This window comes from Temnothorax longispinosus, chromosome 1, assembly GCF_030848805.1.
Source record: "Temnothorax longispinosus isolate EJ_2023e chromosome 1, Tlon_JGU_v1, whole genome shotgun sequence".
Taxonomy (NCBI): Eukaryota; Metazoa; Arthropoda; class Insecta; order Hymenoptera; family Formicidae; genus Temnothorax; species Temnothorax longispinosus.
This window is the reverse complement of record NC_092358.1, coordinates 15404118-15427732: the sequence shown is the minus strand read 5'-3', so window position 1 is coordinate 15427732 and position 23615 is coordinate 15404118. Positions and strand designations below refer to the sequence as shown.

General features: G+C 32.0%; 1 protein-coding gene across 2 annotated transcripts in view; it reads left to right on the top strand.

The window, feature by feature from the left end:
• The first annotated feature begins 1288 nt into the window (after nucleotides 1-1288).
• Nucleotides 1289-23615, top strand: part of LOC139811339 (pheromone-binding protein Gp-9-like) — a 61045-nt gene continuing 38718 nt past the window's right edge. Inside the window, exons 1-2 of one of the 2 annotated variants that reach the window (XR_011731612.1) lie at nucleotides 1289-1451; nucleotides 1945-2047. Coding sequence is in view for 1 of the 2 variants with exons in the window: in XM_071775583.1 (XP_071631684.1) it covers nucleotides 1404-1451; nucleotides 1945-2047 (151 nt within the window). In the remaining variant the exon portion in view is untranslated. The remainder of the gene's footprint in view (nucleotides 1452-1944; nucleotides 2048-23615) is intronic. The other variant, XM_071775583.1, reaches the window with a different exon arrangement.

The following is a 23615-nucleotide window of genomic DNA, read 5'->3' as shown; positions in this document are numbered from 1 at the left end:
CGAAAACTATGGCTTAATTATCTGGATCGTCCCTCGATCTTGGCTTAATTGTCCGGATCATACCCCGATCTTGGCTTAATTGTCTAGATCATGCCCCGATCTTGGCTTAATTGTCTGGATCATGCCCCGATCTTGACTTAATTGTTTGGATCATACCGATCTTAGATCATGATCCGATCTAGATAATTAAGCCAAGAATATAATAAAACTATAAATAGCCCGATATTTCAAAATTTGCCACACATATTTCTAAAAAAAGTATGTATCTTTGATCGCGTTAAAAAATGGATCTAATCAATCAAATCTTAAAAAATTATATATAAAATAGGGGTAGAAAAAACTGAAGAATATAATAGAATTAGAAATAGATCAATATCTCAAATATTGAGAAAGCTACAGCGTAAAACACACATTTTTCTAAAAAACGAAAATTTTCTTAAAATCCATAACGGTCGACGGATTTTAAGAAAATTAAAGAAGAACTATCTATGATACTCTATTTGTGTGCAAAATTTCAACCCGATATCTAAAAAATTGTAGAAGTAGATGCGTGTACAAAAATCCGTACACACATACATACATACTTCCGGACATTTTCTACTAATATGATTTCTCGACATTTTGGAACATTTTAAACCTATTTTCATCAAAATCTCGAAAAAAATTTTTATGTCACACGTGCATGGAAAGTGGCCCATTCCGCGTGTGACACGCGCGCAATGGGCCACTTTCCACGCACTTGCAACATAAAATAGGGTGTGTAACACGTGTGTTAAGTTGAAAATTGGACGTGCGGAGTGGACGCACGAGCCAGAGGCGAGTTTCCATCTTTCCAATTTCCATCTTACAGCACTTGTTACACAAATAACTATTTCACCATCATAAAGCTTTCTCTATGAGAAAGCAATAAGAGTAACCCTTCGAAAGTAGAGATTTCAAGCTTTAAAATCCTTTTTTTTATATTTAAATTTCGTTCATTTTTAACAAAGTTACAGTTGCTTGAATTTTGCCTATTTTTAAAGAAAGTGTTCCTTTAATTTTTGTGAGAAGTGTATAATGAGCATTAATTAAAAATCTGACTCCAATGCACCGATTATATTAGATTAATTCAGTCTAATAGTTGTAACAGATTCCACAAAAACACAAGCATTGCACGCCAATGCTTGTCGAGCACTGAGAACATTTCTTAACAAGTTTACGCAGCTATTCTGCGTGATAACCCCGGTAATACATAAACCTCGTAATATTTATCGTCGTATATATGGTATATAAATATTATATATCGAGATATCACCAGCAGTATACTGCTGGACGAGTGAATTGGAATTGCCGATTGTAGTTTGTCGTCGAAAGATGTATAGAAAACACGTATAGGAAAAACGTATATAGAAAATTCGGAAATCATGAAACAAATAATACTCTTTTTTAACTTGTTTATCACCATTGCGTGTGTAAGTAATCTTATAATATGTAATATATAATTAAATGTGTAATATATGTGTACATATAATTTAAGTGACATCAAGTCACAGCAATATTATCATCAATTAGGACAAATAAGATAAAGTTTTTATCAAAAATAAATATACGAGAAATATATATGTAGAGAGAAAATGCTTTTATCATAAGGAAATCTTTCTTGTGACAGAATTTTGTTATCTTTTTATAATAATGTTTTGAATTTTAATTTTATTTTTATCAAATTTTTTTTACTAATTTTTTATTAATTTATTTAATCTTAATATTCTTAAAAATAATATATTATCTTTTAATTTTATTTTTATTAAAAGCTGGTTAAAATGTAATTTATATCATATATCATCGTATCAATAATCTGATATATATGTATATTAATGTATTACACATGGTTAATACCATTATTTATTCTGTCACTTAAATTTCTACTTATTTACTATTACTCATGACTCTCTGTATTTATTATAGGCAATAGATCTTAGTGATGATGTCACGGACAAAATAGCAGAGCTATTATCGATGTCGAGAATGGATGTAGAAATCTGCCGGAATAAGACAAATACAAATATTAGTAAGTGTGTTCAGCAAAAGTTGTATGTGTTATAAGATTAAATATTTCTGCGTCCCTTTTACTTTCTGTTACAATTTATACAGTACATATGCACGATTGCATGCATGTTTAATATTGTACTTATTTATTTAATATTAATTTTATTTTTATATAGTTTATTTAAGGCATGCAATTTGTTATGTAATTAAAATTAATAGTATAATTAAAACATAAATGCTTGCGCATTATTAAATAGCTCTAATATCATAAATCAAATTACTTTGTATGCATTTTATATCTTTTATAATATGTAACTGTATAAGACGTCTCAATTTTAAAACGTCTTTCAAACATCCTATGAGATGTTTTAATGTTCTCTGAATTATTATGCGTACATATACATATATGTATATAAGGTGAACCATTTATAATGTTAAAGACAAATATCTCATAAGATATATGCTTTCCATGAAAAATGTTTTAGACAAAACTTATTGGGAATCAAAAGGGACACAAGATGACATTATTCACCATAGGTGGCGCTACTATAAGTCAAACAACGGGCAACTTAAATTTTTTAATGGAAATTATATTTTTTATTATTTTATATGAAAATAGGGCTTAACTTTAGAAGGCTACTCCCCTCTGATTTTAATTAAATTTTACAGGTACGTAGTTCTTACTAAATGTAATCGAATGTCACAAATGCAAATGTACGAAAACGTATATAGTTTCCAAGGTATTCAAATTTTAATTATCTAGCTAAACTATCTGGCTTAATTATCTGGCTAATGAACAATTTTAAGATTTCTACGTAAAAAAATGGTAATTATGATAGCAGAGATAGGAAGTTCACTTTCAGTTTCAATAATTTTGAAATATGTTATCAAGATCATCACATAGAGTAATATTGTAAAAATTGCAGCCGGTGCTCGTTGTTCATTAAGAAGAAAATATTAACAAATATAACTGAGAATAGTATATTGTGCACCAAGGGGCGAAAGTGCCCGGGGTGCACACGATATTTTTCACAATATCTTTACGGAAAGTTCGACCTCCATACCTAGAGAGAGACGAGAGTGGCCATTTCACGCCAGGACGGCATAGCGGGCGGAGAGTGATCACAGGCATGGAAAGTCGAACTTTCCGTGGAGGTGTTGTGAAAATATAATTTTTAACATGTTAGCAATATAACATATCAGCAAATTACTTCCCTTAGCACTGACACAAACTATTATATTTCTTAAACTTTTTTGTTAATAACTTTTTAACAAATAATAACCGCCGGCTAAAACCGTTCAAAGGTACTCAGAGTGATGACCTTAAAACATATCTGAAAATTATTGAAATTGGGAATGGCTCTCTATCTCTGCATAATTACCAAAAAAAAAAATAGAATTTTAAAATATTTTGCTAAAATGTTTTATTTTATTAGTGTATTAGAAAAATGTATAACGTATAGCGTTATCAAAATCTCTATCTCTATCTTTATAAAAATGAATGTATGTATGTTTGTTCGCAAACTCCTCCTACATTAATGGACAGAATTTTTACTAAAAATATATGAAATAGGGGTAGAATTTCCCGGGAAGTGTCATAAAGTGTATAGTTTTTTGTTACCAATTTTCTGGAAACCGGTTTTTCTAATTTTTCTAATTTTTCCGGAAATAATTGACCGAATCTCAAAGAATTATATATGAAACAGAGGTAGAATTTTCCGGGGAGTGCTATAAGTGTATAAGTTTTTGTTACCGATCTTTTTGGAAACCGGTATCAAAATTTTTCCGATTTTTCGGGAATTAATTGACCGACCAAAATTTGTCTAATTTGTTAGGGATGGTGTCGATGGGTTTAATTTTTCATTAATGAACCGATTTTCTTGAAAAAATGTATGTATGTTTGTCCGCTATGCAAATGTACAGTTTTCAACCAAATCTTAAAGAATTATTTATGAAACAGGGATAGAATTTTTTGGGGATGGTGTGATAATGTTATTTTTTATTTACCGAGGAGTGCCATAAAGAGTATAATTTTTCGTTACCAATCTTTTTGGAAACCGGTATCAGAAATTTTTCGAATTTTTCGGGAAATAATTGATCAAATCTTAAAGAATTGTATATAAAACAGGGGTAGAATTTCCCGGGGAGTGCTATAAACTGTATAGTTTTTCGTTACTTTTTGAGAATCGGTATTGAATAAAAAATATATTGTGCAATTTTAAATATTATAATTTAATTAATATAATAAATAAATATAATAAAATTTGAATAAAAATGAATATAAAGGATTTTTTGCAATTGCCTGATAAGCCATTGCCTGATAAAGGAATTTTTTTGATTAAGGATATTGAAACACAAATGAAGTCGTTTGAAGAAAAACGACTTTCCCTTAGGACTGACATAAACTGTTATATTTCTTAAACTTTTTTGTTAATAACTTTTTAATAAATAACGAACGGCTAAAACCTTTAAAATGTTACTTAGGAGAGTGCTCTCTATGTCAAGGTCAAGGTCACAGGAGGTTGCTCCTCTAAACTAAATAATTACCACACTTACCATTCTTTTTTACTATTTTATCTAAAAAAAAATGATTTTCTTGTAGAAGTCGGAAAATTCGGTTTAAAGGCTTTTATTTTAATCTAAAATAAAGTTTTTTTTTACAAAGTTTCATCGAAATCGGAGATGGACTATTTTCGGAACTTTATTCAGTATTTTTACTTTATTAATAACTATCACTTTGAACATTTGGTAACCTAAACATATTTTTTCTTATTGAATACAGAAATTCTGTTTTTTTTATATTAATTTTTGTTGATAAAAATATTTGAAAATTGCAACAATCAGTTGCAATCGATTAACTGATTGTAACCGAAAGAAACATTTATTATTCGATTAAGCGATTAATCAGTTAATACGATTGCGGATTTATTGCTGGAACTAATTAGTCACTAATAAAATAAAAAGTTAGTATCTTGATTACTTGTTATTTTCATTGGAATTTCACAATAGTATATAACTGTGTATAGTATTGAAGATAAAGTTCAAACTTCGGATCACTTACGTAAGAAATGGTATGGTATAGCAGCACCTTCAATATACATATATGTATTGTATATGTTTCTTATTTCACATAATTCATTTCTTTATTTGTTGTGTTTTTATTCTCTTTTTTTTTTACTGTATGACTTTTACGTTACAAATTAAGTTAGTAAGCTGACGCTGATGTAATTAGCAACTTTATATGTGGTTTCTTTCTGTATAATTTAATATTTGTGTCATTATACAGTTATATGACTAAAATTATATGACTATAATCTTGTTGCCTCTGCATTTTGAAATTTTGATGTTAGAAGAAACAAGAATTTAATTTAATAAAAAATTATCATTTTTATGTTTAAACTTGCAGAGTTTTTATAATAAATGCATATATGAAACAAAGCGTTTTTTCTTACTTAATGTTCATAGTTTATATGGTTCTTTATATAATAAACTAGCTGGTTACCCAGGGCTTCGCCCAGGCGTCTTTTTTTTTAAACAACTCTATTTGTGTTATTACATTTGTGTTCTAGCTAATCTTATATCCACTAATATATAATTCATAAAATAAAAAATAACTTTCCCTTATTTGATAATTCATAAACACATATTTTCAATAACTTTCCACATTACCCATGATCCTCACCAAATTCAATAACAACTTTTTTTAAATACTCTATCCATCAAATAACTTATACATTTTTTAGGCATAAATCGGTACCCTCTTCAACAATCCTTGCCAAATTCAAAACAACCTTCCTTTAATGATACTCTATATAAGATGACATGTATAACTTATACACTTTTTAGGCAAAAATAGGCAACCTTTTCACCGATTCTCGCCATTTTCAATTACCAACCTACCTTTAATGATACTCCATCCATAAAAAAAAATTTAGCTTGATATCTCAAAATTTACGGAAATTAAAGCAATCACTTAGATTTTTTTAGACAGAAATTGATAACCTCTTTATTATTAACAATTTTTTGAATTCTATTATATTCCTCAGTTTTTTCTACCCCTATTTCATATATAATACCTTAAGATTTGGTTAATTAGTTTTTAAGTTATTAACGTTCAATATAAATAATATTAATCACTCTAACGAATTAACCGATTAATCAATTTTAACCAGTGCATTTGTTTTTAACTAATTAAACGGTTAATTGAATTAACTAGTTTTCATGAGCTCTAATAAGTAGAGCAGATTCTCGATTAAATATAAAAGTCTGTACTATTTTGCGAATTTTTTGATATTAATTATAAATAAAAAGTTAATTATTAAAAATCCACAAGTCAGCGCGATTCAGTGACAAAAGACAGCTCAGCGGTCATTGGTAATTAGGCTATTAGGCGCGTGCTCCTCTCAGTGCCTCGCCGCGGAATCGCCTAAATGCATGCTCATTTGCAGGTTTTTATATTAATCAATTTCTTATTAATTATTGAAAAACTCGCAAAACAATACAAGACTTTTTCATTCAGTTTAACGACGCATATTAGCAATTTTTTTTACCCAATAAATTTTAATTCCTTTTACCTCCCATTACACAAATATGTCATAAAAAACAGGTATTTATTTTAAAAAACAAAAATGACCTTAAGAACGCGAAGAGGTCATGAGTACAAAAGAAGATTTTACTTGCATTTTATTGCAAACTAAAAACTATACAAATTTTCCTTATTAATATTCTCTGTGACTGCATGACATATTTGCCCAAAGATTTATACATGCGTATGTGCATGTATGGGTGCATGCGTGCGTGCATGTAAGATGTATATTAGATATAGATCAATTTTTGTCGTTAACACAATTATATAAGTACTAAATCATTAATAGGTATAACGAGTCAATTCAATTATCAAGTAGTTTCAATTTCTCCCGGGAAAAAATGATTAGATATAATCATATATAATTATATCTGGTATATATATAATTATATATAATTATATGTTTTTATATGGGGTTATATCTAATTATACATGGCCACATGTGCACTCAGTTGTCCTACATACAACCAGATATAGCACCATATCTACTTGTATATAAATGTATATAATTTTATGTGAAGCCAGATATAATGATATGTGAGTAGTGCACTCTACATATAACTAGATATCTATATATATAAGTACCGTCGTCTGTATGTATGTATGTATGTCTGTCTGTCTGTCTGACCGCAAACTACTCATTCGTTAGTGGACCGAATTTTTATCAAGGGTACATGAAATAGGGATAGAATTTCCCGGGGAGTGCCATAAAGTGTATAGTATTTTGCTACCGATTTTCTGGAAACCGATTTTTCTAATTTCTCAATTTTTTCGGGAAATAATCGACCGAATTTAAAAGAATTATATATGAAACAGAGGTAGAATTTTCCGGGGAGTGCTATAAAGTGTATAATTTTTTGTTACCGATCTTTTTGGAAACCGGTTACAAAATTTTTCCAATTTTTCGAAAATTAATTAACCGAATCTTAAAAAATTATATGAGGTAGGGGTAAAATTTCCCGGGAATTTGCTATAAAGTGTATAATTTTTTGTTACCAATTTTTGGGGAAATCGGTATTAGAAAATTTTCCAATTTTTCGGAAATTAATTGAATTTCCCGGGGATTGCCATAAAGTGTATAATTTTTCGTTACCAATCTTTCTGGAAACCGGTTCCAAAATTTTTCCAATTTTTCTGGAAATAATTGACCAAATCTCAAAGAATTGTATATGCTAATTTTTTTTGAAACCGTGAGTTTAATTTTTTATTAATGTACTGATTTTCTTAAAACGTTTCCGATATTTGTTTAAAAAGATATACGTATAGTATTTTGTATAGTATTTTGCTACCGATTTTCTGGAAACCGATTTTTCTAATTTTTCAATTTTTTCGGGAAATAATCGACCGAATTTAAAAGAATTATATATGAAACAGAGGTAGAATTTTCCGGGAAGTGCTATAAAGTGTATAATTTTTTGTTACCGATCTTTTTGGAAACCGGTTACAAAATTTTTCCAATTTTTCGGAAATTAATTAACCGAATCTTAAAAAATTATATGAGGTAGGGGTAGAATTTCCCGGGAATTTGCTATAAAGTGTATAATTTTTCGTTACCAATTTTTGGGGAAATCGGTATCAGAAAATTTTCCAATTTTTCGGAAATTAATTGAATTTCCCGGGGATTGCCATAAAGTGTATAATTTTTCGTTACCAATCTTTCTGGAAACCGGTTCCAAAATTTTTCCAATTTTTCTGGAAATAATTGACCAAATCTCAAAGAATTGTATATGCTAATTTTTTTTGAAACCGTGAGTTTAATTTTTCATTAATGTACTGATTTTCTTGAAACGTTTCCGATATTTGTTTAAAAAGATATACGTGATTTTTTAAAAAATGTACATTAGAAGACGGTCAGGATGATCTATTGCTAAGAGCAGCACTAAATTATGAAATGGAGAAAGCTGCAAAGGCAAAAAAAATAAATCTTTTTAATTATAATTTTCGGGAATTAAAATCGTTCATAGGTCGATTAGTTTTAAATGAAATATGTTGTATGTAGGATTTGTTACCGATTTTCTGGAAACCGATTTTTCTAATTTTTCGGGAAATAATTGACCGAATTTCAAAGAGTTATATTTGAAACAGGGGTAGAATTTTCCGGGGAATGCTATAAAGTGTATAATTTTTTGTTACCGATTTTTTTGGAAACCGGTATCAGAATTTTTTCAAATTTTTTGGGAATTAACCAGTCACTTCAATTCGTGAGCGATTAAGACCGGTTTTTTGAAACCGGTTACGAAATTTTTCCAATTTCTCGGAAAATAACAAGTAGTTTGCGGTCAGACAGACAGACATACAGACGTCAGGTACTTATATATATAGATAGGGGTAGAAAGAACTAAAGAATGTAATAGAATTAGAAAAATTGCTAATAGTAAAGATGGTTTACGATTTCTGTTAAAAAAAAATATACGTGATTGCTTCAATTTCCGCAAACTTTGAGATATCAAGCTGAATTTTTTTATGGATAATTCTTTTAATGGATAATTTTTATGGATAATTTTTTGTTGAGAAATAATAAGTATTAATTGACCGATTTTTTTGAAACCAGTGCCAAAATTTTTTAAATTTTTGGAGGATGTTTAATTTTTTATTAATGGATAATTTTTTATTAATGGATCGATTTTCTTGAAACCGGTGCCAAAATTTTTATAATTTTTTGTTGATGATTTTGATGAAATTGGTTGGTTAAAAAACCAAAAAATTATTAATTTTATGGAGATGGCTACTATGGGATTGAAAATTGGGTTTTATGGGGTTCTATTGGTGCTCCTAATTAATGAGTGAGTTTGGGGAGAGGGGAATAGATTTTGAGCCCGCGCGAAGCACGGGCGAAAAATCTAGTAGTATTATATACAACTATATATGCAGTCATATATAGCCAGATATATTAATGTGACTAATCTGGCGCTATATACAGCCAGATATAACACTATATCTAATCGTATATAAATGTATGTGAAGCCAGATATGATGATATGTGAGTACTGCATCCGACATATAACTAGATATAGCATTATATACAACAATATGAAGTCATATATAGCCAGATATATTAATATGCCTAATCTTGTCCTATGTACAACCAGATATAGCACTATATCTGTATAGATATAGATTCGCAAGTCATCATATATGCTGCAGATATTTAATCCTAAATTTAAAATTTTAATTTAATCGTTTTTATATATATTATGGATATTAAATTCAAAAATTTGTTACATAATATTATATAATTCAGTATTATAAAATAATACTGCAGGTCATGTGTGCGTACCCGGGAAAAAAATTATATATAATCATATATAAATATATATGGTTATATATATATATATATATATATATATATATAATGCAATTATATATGAATTTTGTCTCTATATGATCATATATAATTATATATAATCATATATGACCATATATAGTCAATATATATTGGAAAAGAACTGTTAACTTCGATAATAAAGCATTGATAAATTAAGATGTATATTTTTTCAAAAGCTATAGAATTAAAAGTGAAATGATTTATTCCATGCATATGTTACAACTTGGCACTGCTTGACATGAGACAGTGCCGTGTCTCTTGATACCGTTTTTATACCACTGTCCGTCAAATTTTAAATACGAGAAACGAATCCTATTGAATATATATATATATATATATATATATATATATATATATATATATAAAGTTTCACATACATTTTGAAATGATTATATATAAATTCATATAATTTATATATAAAGTATATGTATAAGAATTAAGCATTTATCCATGTAGATTATATATGATTATATATAACCATATATAAACTTAAATTCGGATTATCCGATAGATGGCATCCGATAGGATTTATTTCTCGTATTTAAAATTTGACAAACAGTGGTATAAGAATGGTATCAAAAGACACGGCAGTATCTCACGCCAAGCAGCGCCAAGTTATATGTAAATGTAAATCATTTCACTTTTGATTCTGGCTTTTGAAAAAAATATACACTTAATTTATTAATGCTTTATTCCTTAATCGAAGTTAACAGATTTCTTTTTTAATCTTTTTTAATATATAAAAAATATTTATTACGTTAGATATAATCACATATGATTATATATAAAATCGACATTAGATATAATTAGATATAACCACGTACATTTATATATAACCATATATGGTTATATAATTATATGTGGTTATATATAATTAAATACACTCGTACAAAAAAATAGGGAACACTTCATAAACCCTAAAAATTAGGCTATTTTCAAACTGCTGTAAGTCGGCGAAAAATTACCGTAAAAAAAATTTAAAAAAGCATTTTGAAGCTTGCAGTTTCAACTTTAACGCACTTTCGGTGGATTTTTAAAATTTTTTTATTTTTTTTGTTGTACGCCTTAAAAAAGAACACATTGTTTTGTTCCTTAAAATTAACTTATGTTTAACTACTTGAAACTCAATTAAAAAATTTTTTTTCAAAAAATTCAATTAACGTTTCATAAACTACATAATTTTACCTACAAAATGCTTTTTTTTAAATTTTTCTACGATTTTTTTTTGACCGATTTACACGACTTTGAAGCAAAACCTGTATTTTTTAGAAAAAATGACGTAACTTGATGAAAAATCATCGTAGAGCAAACAAAAAAAAGTATTTTAAAGCTCAAAATGTCAGCTTTAACGTGGTATCGGTGACTTAAAAAAATGTTTCTGTTTTCCTTGTTTGGTGCTAAAATTAAAAATGTTGATTTATTCCTTAAACGTACACATATTTAACACTGCAGTTTGATAAAAAAATTTTTTTCACAAAATTCAATACAAATACCACAAACTGTAACATTTTACCTACAAAATGCTTTTTGCTTCCTCATAGAGGAAGCTTTGTTTTCGTGAATTTCGTATATGAACCTTTGATTGCGTATAAAGTTGGGTTTAATCAACCAAATTTAAGTGATTTATATATGAAATAGGGGTAGAAGAAACCAACGAAGAGATTGGTTTTTGAGTTTTTGATGCCAATATGTTCAGAGTGTTCTAAAATGTCGAAATATCGCATCAAAATCGCCTGTCCGTATGTCTGTATGTATGTGCAGATTTAATGTCTGTGGTTGCTCTAACTTTCGCAAATATTGAGATATCGGGCTGTTTTTTTTTTTAATCGATAGAGTATCATTCAAGGAAGGTTGGTATTGAATTTGGCGATGATTGGTAAAGGGGTTTTTTTTTTATTTTAATTTTTTTAGATGTGCAGATTTAATGTCTGTGGTTGCTTTAACTTTCGCAAATATTGAGATATCGGGCTGTTTTTTTTTAATCGATAGAGTATCATTCAAGGAAAGTTGGTATTGAATTTGGCGATGATCGGTAAAGGGTTTTTTTTTAATTTTAATTTTTTTAGAAATGTCCGTGGTTGCTCTAACTTCCGCAAATATTGAGATATTGGGTTGTTTTTTTTTTTTAATCGATAGAGTTCATTCATTTATTTATTTATTAAATCCATTCAACCATTCATCCATTCATCCATTCATCCATTTATCCATTCATCAATTCATCCATTCATTCATTCATCCATTCACCCATTCATCCATTCATCCATTCATTCATTTATTTATTTATTAAATCCATTTATTCATTATTCATTCATTCATTCATCCATTCATCCATTCATTCATTCATTTATGTATTTATTAAATCCATTCATCCATTTATTCATTCATTTATTTATTTATGAAATTGCGAAAACCCATAGCTTACATCGAGATCTTTCAAAAACTATATAATAAAGTATATTTTTCTTTAATACTTTTCCAGAACAAACCCATATCGAAAAATTAACCACGAAAACATTTAGCTTACATCGAGAGCTTTCAAAAACTATATAATAAAGTATATTTTTCTTTAATACTTTTCGAGAAAAAGAAAACGTTGCATGAAAACGTTGCAAGAAAACGTTGCATGAAAACGTTGCAGTCGTACCCGCATACCCCCCGAGAAAGACGTAGTTCTACGTCAAAAAAAACAGCCCGATATCTCAATATTTGAGGAAGTTAGAGCAACCACGGACATTTCTAAAAAAATTAAAATTTTTTTTTAAAAGAACCCCTTTACCGATCATCGCCAAATTCAATACCAACCTTCCTTGTAATGTTTAATATATATTGACTATATATGGTCTTATATGATTATATATATTTACATATATATAACATCATTATATATGTTTATATATGATTATATATGATTATATTTATTTTCTCAATATTTACGGAAGTTAGAACAACCACGGACATTTCTAAAAAAATTAAAAATTTTTTTTAAAAAGAATTCCTTTACCGATCATCGCCAAATTCAATACCAACCTTCCTTGAATGATACTCTATCGATTAAAAAAAAAACATAAATTATCATTCATTCATTCATTCATTCATTCATTTATTTATTAAATCCATTCATCCATTCACCTATTCATCCATTCATCCATTCATTCATTTATTTATTTATTAAATCCATTCATCCATTCACCCATTCATCCATTCACCCATTCATCCATTCATCCATTCATCCATTCATCTATTCATTCATTCATTTATTTATTTATTAAATCCATTCATTCATTCACCCATTTATCCATTCATCCATTTATTCATTCATTAATTTATTTATTAAATCCATTCATCAATTCATCCATTAACCCATTCATCCATTCATCCATTCATCAATCCAAGAAAAGAAAAATCCAAGAAAAGAAAAATTAAAGAAAAATATACTTTATTATATAGTTTTTGAAAGCTCTCGATGTAAGCTAAATGTTTTCGTGGTTAATTTTGTAGTTTGAATTATTTTAACTACGAAGCATATCGCTCAATCGCTGAAACATTGATGCTATCGCCATGTTGATCGTGTGTACCAATGAAAACACATAATCTTGCAGATTCGCAAAACTGAAGAATACTAAAAATGCATTTATCTGAGGAAAATGTATTTGAAGGAAATGAATATAATTATGATATAAATGATATACTTATATACTTTATATCAAGTATATTACATAATATACTGAAACAAAGTCTAGTATTCAGAATATCTTTGAAGGCACCGTGTTTTGCTACAAGATCTGCATAATATGTTTCTTGTTTGTAAACAACTTTTCTGTTTCGCCATAAATATAACCTTAAAATTTAAAATAAACCAATAGCCCAGTAAAATGACTCAAAATTTGTCGATTTGGAGAAAATAATACTGACTGGGTTGAAACTTTGTAAACAGGCTTGTTTTAGAGTACTATTCAACATATTAAAAGTCCCCACGTATAGACGCTACGTTGCGGGCAGGGGAGGATCCAAAAGGTTCAAAAAACCAGTTTCTTAATATATATATATATATATATATATATATATGTAGGTCTAGAGGTATGTTCCGGGACTGTTTACGTTTTTTGAAATGTACAGTCCTGGAATATAACGCATATATATGTAATCAGATTCAAAAAATTGTCCCGAAACGTGCCGTAGGACATGAATTTTTTCCAGGACAGTCCTGGAAACTGCCAAATGTCCTGGAATATACCGATGTAAAAAATAAAAGTCCCGGAACATACTTCTGGACCTACATATATATATATATATATATATATATATATATATATACTAGCTGGTTACCCGGGCTTCGCCCCGGAGTCGTTTTTCTTAAAGGAGTTCCATAAGGAGTCGAGTTGATTTAAAGACGGTAGTTTAACTTTTACACCTGAATAACACATTTTAGGTGCTTAAGTTTTAAACTTTTTTGCTTAACAATGATTACATATTGGATCAATTTTCCACATTATTACTTTCAGATGAATTCCGCACCGCGCGTCTTCCGTCGTCCACGATTGTGCGGCGCGAGCGGCAACGCGGGCTCGCACGGCGAGAGGATTCGACTCGCGCCCGCTACGCGGCGCATCGCCGGTATATTTTCGCATTATTAAGATTCAACATCGACCTCTATATCTAGGGCAGCTCGGCATCTCCGATATTTCACTTACCGATTAGCGACATCATCCTTTGGTTTACCCTGGCGTTTTTTAGAGAATTTTGAGATTGCTCGCTCGCGATAAACACCTAACCTCCATTGGTTTTTTAAGGGGGGTTTTTCAGTCGCTCTCGGGTGAGAGCTTTTCAGTGTCTTACACCATTCAGTGATTGACACATGGACTCTTAACCTATCTGTAACACTCTACACTTAACCCAACAATAAGACTTTGCACTCAACCTATCTGGAATATTTATTCATACTATTTATATAATTCTCTTAGTCGACTTAATGAATTGAAATATTATATTCAAAACTTTCCAATTTTTACGTTTAATTAGTTTAATAATGTCTATCTCTTCCAGAAAACCAATTGCTCTCAGATCCTTATCCATTTTAATTCTCGGCTCGTCATAGTGGCGACACTGCAGAATCACGTTCAAATCTTCCCTCTCATGACCACAGTCACATCTCTCACTATCGACGTATCCCTTTCTCTTCAGAGAAGAACCTAAGTTGAAGTGGTTTGCTCTCACTCTATTAATCCAAGTTATAAAATATCTTTCCTTATCCAACTTCGAAAACCATGGTTTAGTGGCCCGTCGTTCATAGAAATTCGAGAAGTAGAAAGCACCCTTGTACGCCGACTCAGCCACAATCGAGCTCTGTGTTGTCTCCCACGTAACTTTCCTTATACTACTCATCATATCGCTCAGCGGAACGACGATAGTAGGGTCCGCTTCCTCGGTAGAAGCCTCCTTGGCCAATGCATCCGCCAACTCGTTACCCAGTATACCCTTATGAGCGGGAATCCATACAAGAACGACTCTCCTCTCGTGTTTATAACACAGCTCGAACAATATTCTTCTAGCTTCTATAATATATTGATTCCTATGAACATCCAGTATATTGCTCCGAATACTCATCAGCACCGACTTACAATCCGATAGGATAACCATATCTTTTGCCCTCCTCTCGATCTGACAAAGCAACAGCCGCAACGCGGCCATCACCGCGAAGGCCTCCGCAGTGTATGACGAACACATAAACGAGAGACTAATTTTATATGCGATCTCCTGATCACAGATAATCAGGGAGGCCCCAGTAGATCTCTTGTTTTCGTCTTGAGATCCATCAGTAAAGACAACTTCCGGCGATTCCAAATTATATTGAGAAGTAACCTCCCGGATCAAAACTTCATCTGAAAATTTTTTGTATTTTCTTTTCAAACCGATGTCAAAATCAACCAAGGGAACGAAGGTATGTGCGTCATAATTCCCCTGGAAAACCTCGTACCTCCGCGATGGGCCCAACCAGTCTCTTCTTTTCAAGGAAGACCTCCAAACCTCCGACAGGAGAAAGAATCTATACGTAGGGAGGAGAAATCGTGCATAACTCTCGCAATCAAAGGCGCGCTGCAGTTTCTGACATAGGCCGTTTTGGTTGTACACCATTGCTTTATTGATAAAATTACTTCCAAGCATAAAAGCTCGGTCACGAAGAGACCTGACCTTTGCTTCCGCCACGATTACGTTATTCGGGGTACTGTTCCTGTACCCCAGAGCAGTGCGTATACCCATAAATTGAGCTCGTTCTAACTTGAGTGTATACGAGACGTCTCTAGGGAAATACACAAAGATACCATAATCTATAACAGATCTAACGAGGCTCTTGTAGAGCATTAATGCAGTGTTAGTCTCCATACCAGTAGAAACATGGCAAAGATATCTCATAATGGAATTGGCTCTATTTACTTTTCCTCTTATCTCCTGTGTTTGCCGATGGAAAGTCAAACCACTATCCAGCCATATTCCCAGGAATTTGGCCTCACCACTATTATACACCCTGGTTCCCCGTATATTGATAAACAGGTTCCTGTCCACGTAACCGCTCCTGGAAAATTCCACCAGTACCGTCTTCTTCGGTTCGAGTGCCAAACCAATCAACCTAAGTCTTTCAGCGATCACGTTAACGGCACGCTCCAATAGTTCACGATTCCTTCTTCTACTAATCCCAGATACATACAGTCCAATATCATCGGCAAATTCTACTGCCTCCACTCCCTCCGGCAACTCCGCGCACAAACCCTGCGTGAATAAAGAATACATGATAGGGCTAAGAACCGCGCCCTGCGGGAGCCCTCCGTAAACAAGGCGATCCACGTATTCTTGAGAATTTATAGTAAATCTCACCCTTCTACAGTATAGCCATTTACTGATGAATCTAGCAATGTTTACAGGGCATTGAAGCGCCACCAGCTTGTCCATCATGATCCAGTAATTCACACAGTCATACGCCGCAGATACATCCAAAAAGGCTGCCAGGGTATATTCGTTAGAACAAATAGAGGCACGTATATCCGCCGTAATGCGTGCTAGGTTATCGGCACAAGATTTACCCCGTCTAAATCCGCTCTGTGATTTGCTAAATTTATCCTCGTTCTCCGCCCACCACATTAGTCGTTCATTAATGAGTCTCTCCATCAGTTTGCCCACACAAGATGACAATGAAATAGGTCGCACCTTCTCTCGTCCTGGTTTGTCAATAAATATAACCTGATACAGTTGCCAATCCTCCGGGAGGACTCCCGTTCGCCATACAGAATTGAATAGCTGCAAAAGGCACTCCCTACCTGAATCCGGCAAGAGGCGTAACATCTTGTATTCCACGCCATCCAGCCCCGGTGCAGAGTCTCTCCTGGCCATAGTTATAGCCCTATCCAGCTCCGCCCTCAAAAAAGGGGTATCAAACTCACCGCTAGCTCTCATGAAGTTATTATAAGGTTTGTGACCGACAGTAGGGGGGGACAAGCTGTCCGTCGTTCTCCTAATTTCCGATTCTCTGTCAGTGGACTGCCATTTATTCCAAGTAACGTTATTCTTGGCCTTCTTAAATATACGGATAGTCCTCCAGACATATCCAGGGTCCGTAAATCTGTTTATTCCCTGGCAAAATTCCTTGAAATTTTCTTTCTTCTTCTCGTTGAGAGTCTTTTTAGCCAACGCACGGCACCTTTTGTATTCAACCCAGAAGTGAATGGATTTATGTTTCCTAAAAGCAGAAAGAGCAGATTTCCTATTCCCGATCACCTCATCGCATTTCGCATCCCACCATCTATGGGATCTCTTGTTTTTATTTGGCTCCTTATTTTCCATGGTTATTGTTTTTCTTCCTGAAGCTCTGGCAATACCATTCTTGAGAATCTCTATAAATGCCTTATAGTAAAAATCAATATTAGAATCAAGAGTAACCGTGTTCGTTACCGAAAATGTGTCAAAGTCCTTAGAGATTAATTCACGATATCGCTCCCAGTCCGTTCTTTTGGTGGAAAGCCGATTAGTTAGTTTTCTATAAATTTGTGTCTGTCGATCAATTCGAAAAATCAATGGAAAATGATCGCTTCCCCAATTATCATCCTCCTGACTGCACTCCATCACATCAATCAAGCTCACAGATCCAAACAAGAGATCCAGGTTGGAGTCACGCTGACCACTGTAGCCTAGTCGTGATTTCGTGTCCACGTTCATACACAGTAAATCATTTTCGTTCATAATATCCAACAGAGTGTCCCCACTTTCATTGGTTGAATCACAATTCCAGAGAGTATTATGCGCGTTGAAATCTCCAAGAATAATAACATCCTCTCCAATACTCCGCAAGGAGTTGAACACTGCCCGAAAATCCTGTCTAGCAATAGCCTTTCTCGGGTGTCTGTAAACAGCTACCAAATTAAAGTTATGATTCAAATTCTTTGTTTTAATACAAACTATATCATACCCAATCGGAGGAGCCACGATGGGGACAACATCAAAATTCATATGTGAACGAATTGAGATTGAGACTCCACCGCTACCCAAGAGGTTATCACTGTTCAGAGTTCTGAATCCAGGGAAATAGACCTGGCTGCGTTCCGAACATTTTGTTTCCGTAAGGACCACTATATCGTAGTCCATGACTCTCTTAGATAACTCCTGCTTACGGCCTCTGAAACCCTGGCAATTCCATAACAATAAACTGAATTATTCCGTCAAATGGGAAGACAAAGTTTCCCCCTCGTTGTTCATCTGTGTTTCATATTCCATCTCGACAGTCTCACTGGGTCGCTGAGGGCTCCCTTCTAATTGTCCACGTACATACATTCGCTTGAGTGCCTCAATCAAAAGGCTTTTCACCTGTGGATCACTTTGTAACAATAAAAGGATTCCCTCGACAATATCTCTGGCATTCGAAGTCCCCGCAGGAAACATAATTCCTTTCCTCCCCTCGACGGAGGAAGCATCCTTGCTGTCACTTTCCACAGTTGCACCGCTGCGACTGGCCCCCAGCGCCAAGCCTCTCCTGTTCTGGTTAATTTCCTCTTCTCGAAGGTTAAATTGTTTATAAAAAGATCGGAAGGGAGCTATCCTCCTATTGTCCTTCTGAGTCTCATCACGGGGTTGGTTTTTTAAGTGAAAAATCGAGGTTATGTGCATCGCGAGCGAGCAATCACAAAATTTCATAAAAAACGCCAGGGTAAACCAAAGGATGATGTCGCTAATCGTTTATAAATAAGTCTAAAACGTTATATATAAAGTAAAAATTGGAAAAATAAAAAAAACCGGTTTCCAGAAAATCAAACTAAAAACTGTACACATCATGGCACTCCCTAGAAAATTCTACCCCTATTTCATATATTTTTGATAAAAAGAGATATTAAGAAATTCGTGAAAACACGTTTTACTCTTTTTCACCCTGTTAGGGCTCAGAAGTTCGAGCCTAACATATACTCATAAATGTCATCAAGTTTCAATTAAATATTTCTAAAACAAAATTTTATTTATTCAAATTTTGACATTTTAACATTATATTTATTTTTTTTCTTTCTTTTGGGGTAAATATTAAATTTTTTTATATTTTTTTCCTGGAATAAATCTTGTACATCCTGATCTTTTTATTCGACCCCTATTTCATACTGTCAGGACATCTTTCTTTATATATATAGAACTCTAAATACAAATTAGAAAAATTAGAAAAACCGGTTTCCAGAAAATCGGTAACAAAAAACTATACACATAGTGACACTCCCCGGAAAATTCTACCCCTATTTCATATACTTTTGGTAAAAATTCGGTTTAGGGGTTTGGGCTGGGCGTTGATGAGTCAGTGAGTCAGTGAGTCAGTCAGTCAGGACATCTTCCTTTATATATATAGATATATTCTCTCTTTGTAATTGGTGCAGTATTAAAAGATTTCACTTTTTTTTTTAAATAGATACCACTTGTTACTTAGGTTTTTTCGAGGTAGATATATATATGTGTGTGTATATATATATATATATATATATACACACACATATATATATATATTGTATAAAACTGTAAACAAGTTCAGCCAGTTCATCCACGGAAAACAGACCCAAAATATCTCTTTTATGACTAAAGTATTTTTCCAACAGTTTTATTTAAATCAAACAATCGCAAATTGAGAAGTATGATTTTATATAATCATATATCTACTATAATAATATAAATTAACCCTAATCCCTCCAACTACTCACTTTCGTGTTCCACCTGTTTCTAACGATTGTTCCGGAAAACTAATGGCCGTTGAAAAACCCTCCCACCCATAAAAAAGGGTATAATACGAAACATCATGTAGAAATTTCAAAGCCCTAGCTTATTTATTTTCGGAAACAGTCATAATTATGTTGGGACACGAAAGTACATCGTTTAAAAATAATGTCAATTTTGTGTTTTGGTAAGTGAATTTTTTGCTTTATTTCTGTTAAAATGAATTTTTTTAGAATTTTAGCGTATTTAAAATATTTTTTTTGTTTTAAAAAAATTAACATTCCACCGAAGACTATTATGTCTAAGAGGTAGGCGGATGAAGTAAAGAGGTGCTATAATTATTTGAAAAAAAATTTTTTTTGTGTAATTCTAAGCTTATTGAAATAATTTCTAAAGAGTTCTAAACATTGGCAATCTTGTAAAATTTTTAAACAAAAAGAAACTTACAAATAAGTCGTATTGAACGCTTTTATGAAGTTCGTTAAAAAAGACGCTGGATTCTTATATCCACTTTGTTGTTATGAAATGGGAGTGCAAGATGTTCGAAACTGTAACATTTTACCTACAAAATGCTTTTTTGAAAATCTTTCTACGATTTTTTTTTACCGATTTACACGACTTTGAAGCAAACCCTGTATTTTTTAGAAAAAATGACGTAACTTGATGAAAAATCATCGTAGAACAAACAAAAAAAAAAGCATTTTAAAGCTCAAAATGTCAGCTTTAACGTGGTATCGGTGACTATAAAAAATTTTTCTGTCTTCCTTGTTTGGTGCTAAAATTAAAAATGTTGATTTATTCCTTAAAATTACACATTTTTAACACTCTGCAGTTTGATAAAAAAATTTTTTTCACAAAATTCAATACAAATACCACAAACTGTAACATTTTACTTACAAAATGCTTTTTTGAAAATCTTTCTACGATTTTTTTTACCGATTTACACAATGTTGAAGTTAACCCTTTTTTTCTTAAAAAATGACATTTATCGCCGACATTAGCATTAACCAATGTGCACCGTGGAGGTTGTCATTTAAATACTGCAGAAATGACGAGCTGTAGAGTCCTTATCTCTGCTGTGACACACACACACACACACATACGATGTGCAAAATCTGACCGACAACCTCCACGTAGTGCACATTGGTTAATGCTAATGTAGGCGGTAAATGTCATTTTTCAAGAAAAAAAGGGTTAACTTCAACATTATGTAAATCAGTGAAAAAAATCGTAGGAAGATTTTCAAAAAAGCATTTTGTAGGTAAAATGTTACAGTTTGTGGTATTTGTATTGAATTTTGTGAAAAAAATTTTTTTATCAAACTGCAGAGTGTTAAAAATGTGTAATTTTAAGGAATAAATCAACATTTTTAATTTTAGCACCAAACAAGGAAGACAGAAAAATTTTTTATAGTCACCGATACCACGTTAAAGCTGACATTTTGAGCTTTAAAATGCTTTTTTTTGTTTGTTCTACGATGATTTTTCATCGAGTTACGTCATTTTTTCTAAAAAATACAGGGTTTGCTTCAAAGTCGTGTAAATCGGTCAAAAAAAATCGTAGGAAGATTTTCAAAAAAGCATTTTGTAGGTAAAATGTTACAGTTTGTGGTATTTGTATTGAATTTTGTGAAAAAATTTTTTTTATCAAACTGCAGAGTGTTATATATATATATAAATATGTGTAATTTTAAGGAATAAATCAACATTTTTAATTTTAGCACCAAACAAGGAAGACAGAAACATTTTTTTTAGTCACCGATACCACGTTAAAGCTGACATTTTGAGCTTTAAAATGCTTTTTTTTGTTTGTTCTACGATGATTTTTTATCGAGTTACGTCATTTTTTCTAAAAAATACAGGTTTTGCTTCAAAGTCGTGTAAATCGGTCAAAAAGAATCGTAGGAAAATTTAAAAAAAAGCATTTTGTAGATAAAATTATGTAGTTTATGAAACGTTAATTGAATTTAAAAAAAAAAATTTTTTTAATTGAGTTTCAAGTAGTCAAACATAAGTTAATTTTAAGGAACAAAACAATGTGTTCTTTTTTAAGGCGTACAACTACAAAAAAAATTTTTTAAATCCACCGAAAGTGCGTTAAAGTTGAAACTTCAAGCTTCAAAATGCTTTTTTAAATTTTTTTTACGATAATTTTTCGCCGACTTACAGCAGTTTGAAAATAGCCTAATTTTTAGGGTTTATGAAGTGTTCCCTATTTTTTTTGTACGAGTGTACAATTATATCGGGCCATTTTTTATATCTAATTATATCTAATGTCGATTTTATATAATCATATGTGATTATATCTAATCATTTTTTCTCGAGCTGCCTTGTATCTTTTTATGCATTTTCAAAAAGCTTTATCTTAATTATGTCATTTGTGTTGTCGCATCGTTGTAAATAATAAAACATATCAAATTATCAGATTTTAGTTAAAAATTAAATATTTGTATAGGTTACATATTAAGCTGATGTCATATATTATAATCAATAAATGTTTTTATCAATAGAATAAGTAACTACACATACTCCAAATTAATTGCCATATAAAAGATAATTTTTAGATGTCTTTTAGTAAAGTCTTAAAAACATCTTAAAAAAGATGTATTTGAAATGTTTTTTGGACGCGCATGTTAGGGGGAGCAATTGCATTCTCAGCATCAAGAAACACGGTAGTGTCTCGTGCCAAGTACACGCGGAGCGAGAACGACCGTGACTCTTTTACGCGACGCGACGGGTTGCGAGTACCCGAGATGTTGAGATTTCGATAACGAGTAAACGGATTAAGTTCTAAGTAGACTTGATCGATAACTTGGGGTCCAATTAGGGGGGGGGGGTTTCTCTCATAATATTCCGCTACGTGCCCTACGAGCGGAGATATTGCGACGCAAAGTCAAAATGCGAAAAATTTTATTTAAGATACTTCTTCTCCTCCTAACGCCGACGTCTCAATATTATTATGATTATTAGAGAAATGTCACTTTTACTTTTTCGACGCTGGCGGCGCAGGTATCGCCAGTTTCGATATCGCGCGCGTATTTCGAAATTAGGTCGATAGACTTATCGGTCAGGAGGAAAATTTCTATTTAGGTAAATTAGGTAATATATATTGAGTCAATTGCTTCATGTTTATCTAGAGAGATTTCGTATCCTTATTACATCGTATTACCACCGCTGCCGGAAAAGACGGTTCTCTACGCTTGGCAGAAAGTGCCGCTAAGGAATTTTTAAGTCGATTCTTATGAATCAAGCTTGAATTCGACGTCTACGTGTCCCAGGTTGCCGATGACGAGGTCCACATAGTGCGCTTTATATTTTTCGGTGTCCAGGTGTAATAATACGTTGAATTCGATGTCTACGTGTCCCAGGTTGCCGATGACGAGGTCCACATAGTGCGCTCCGTAGTTTTCGGTGTCTGCGTGTATTAATACCTAGAATTCGATGTCCACGTGTC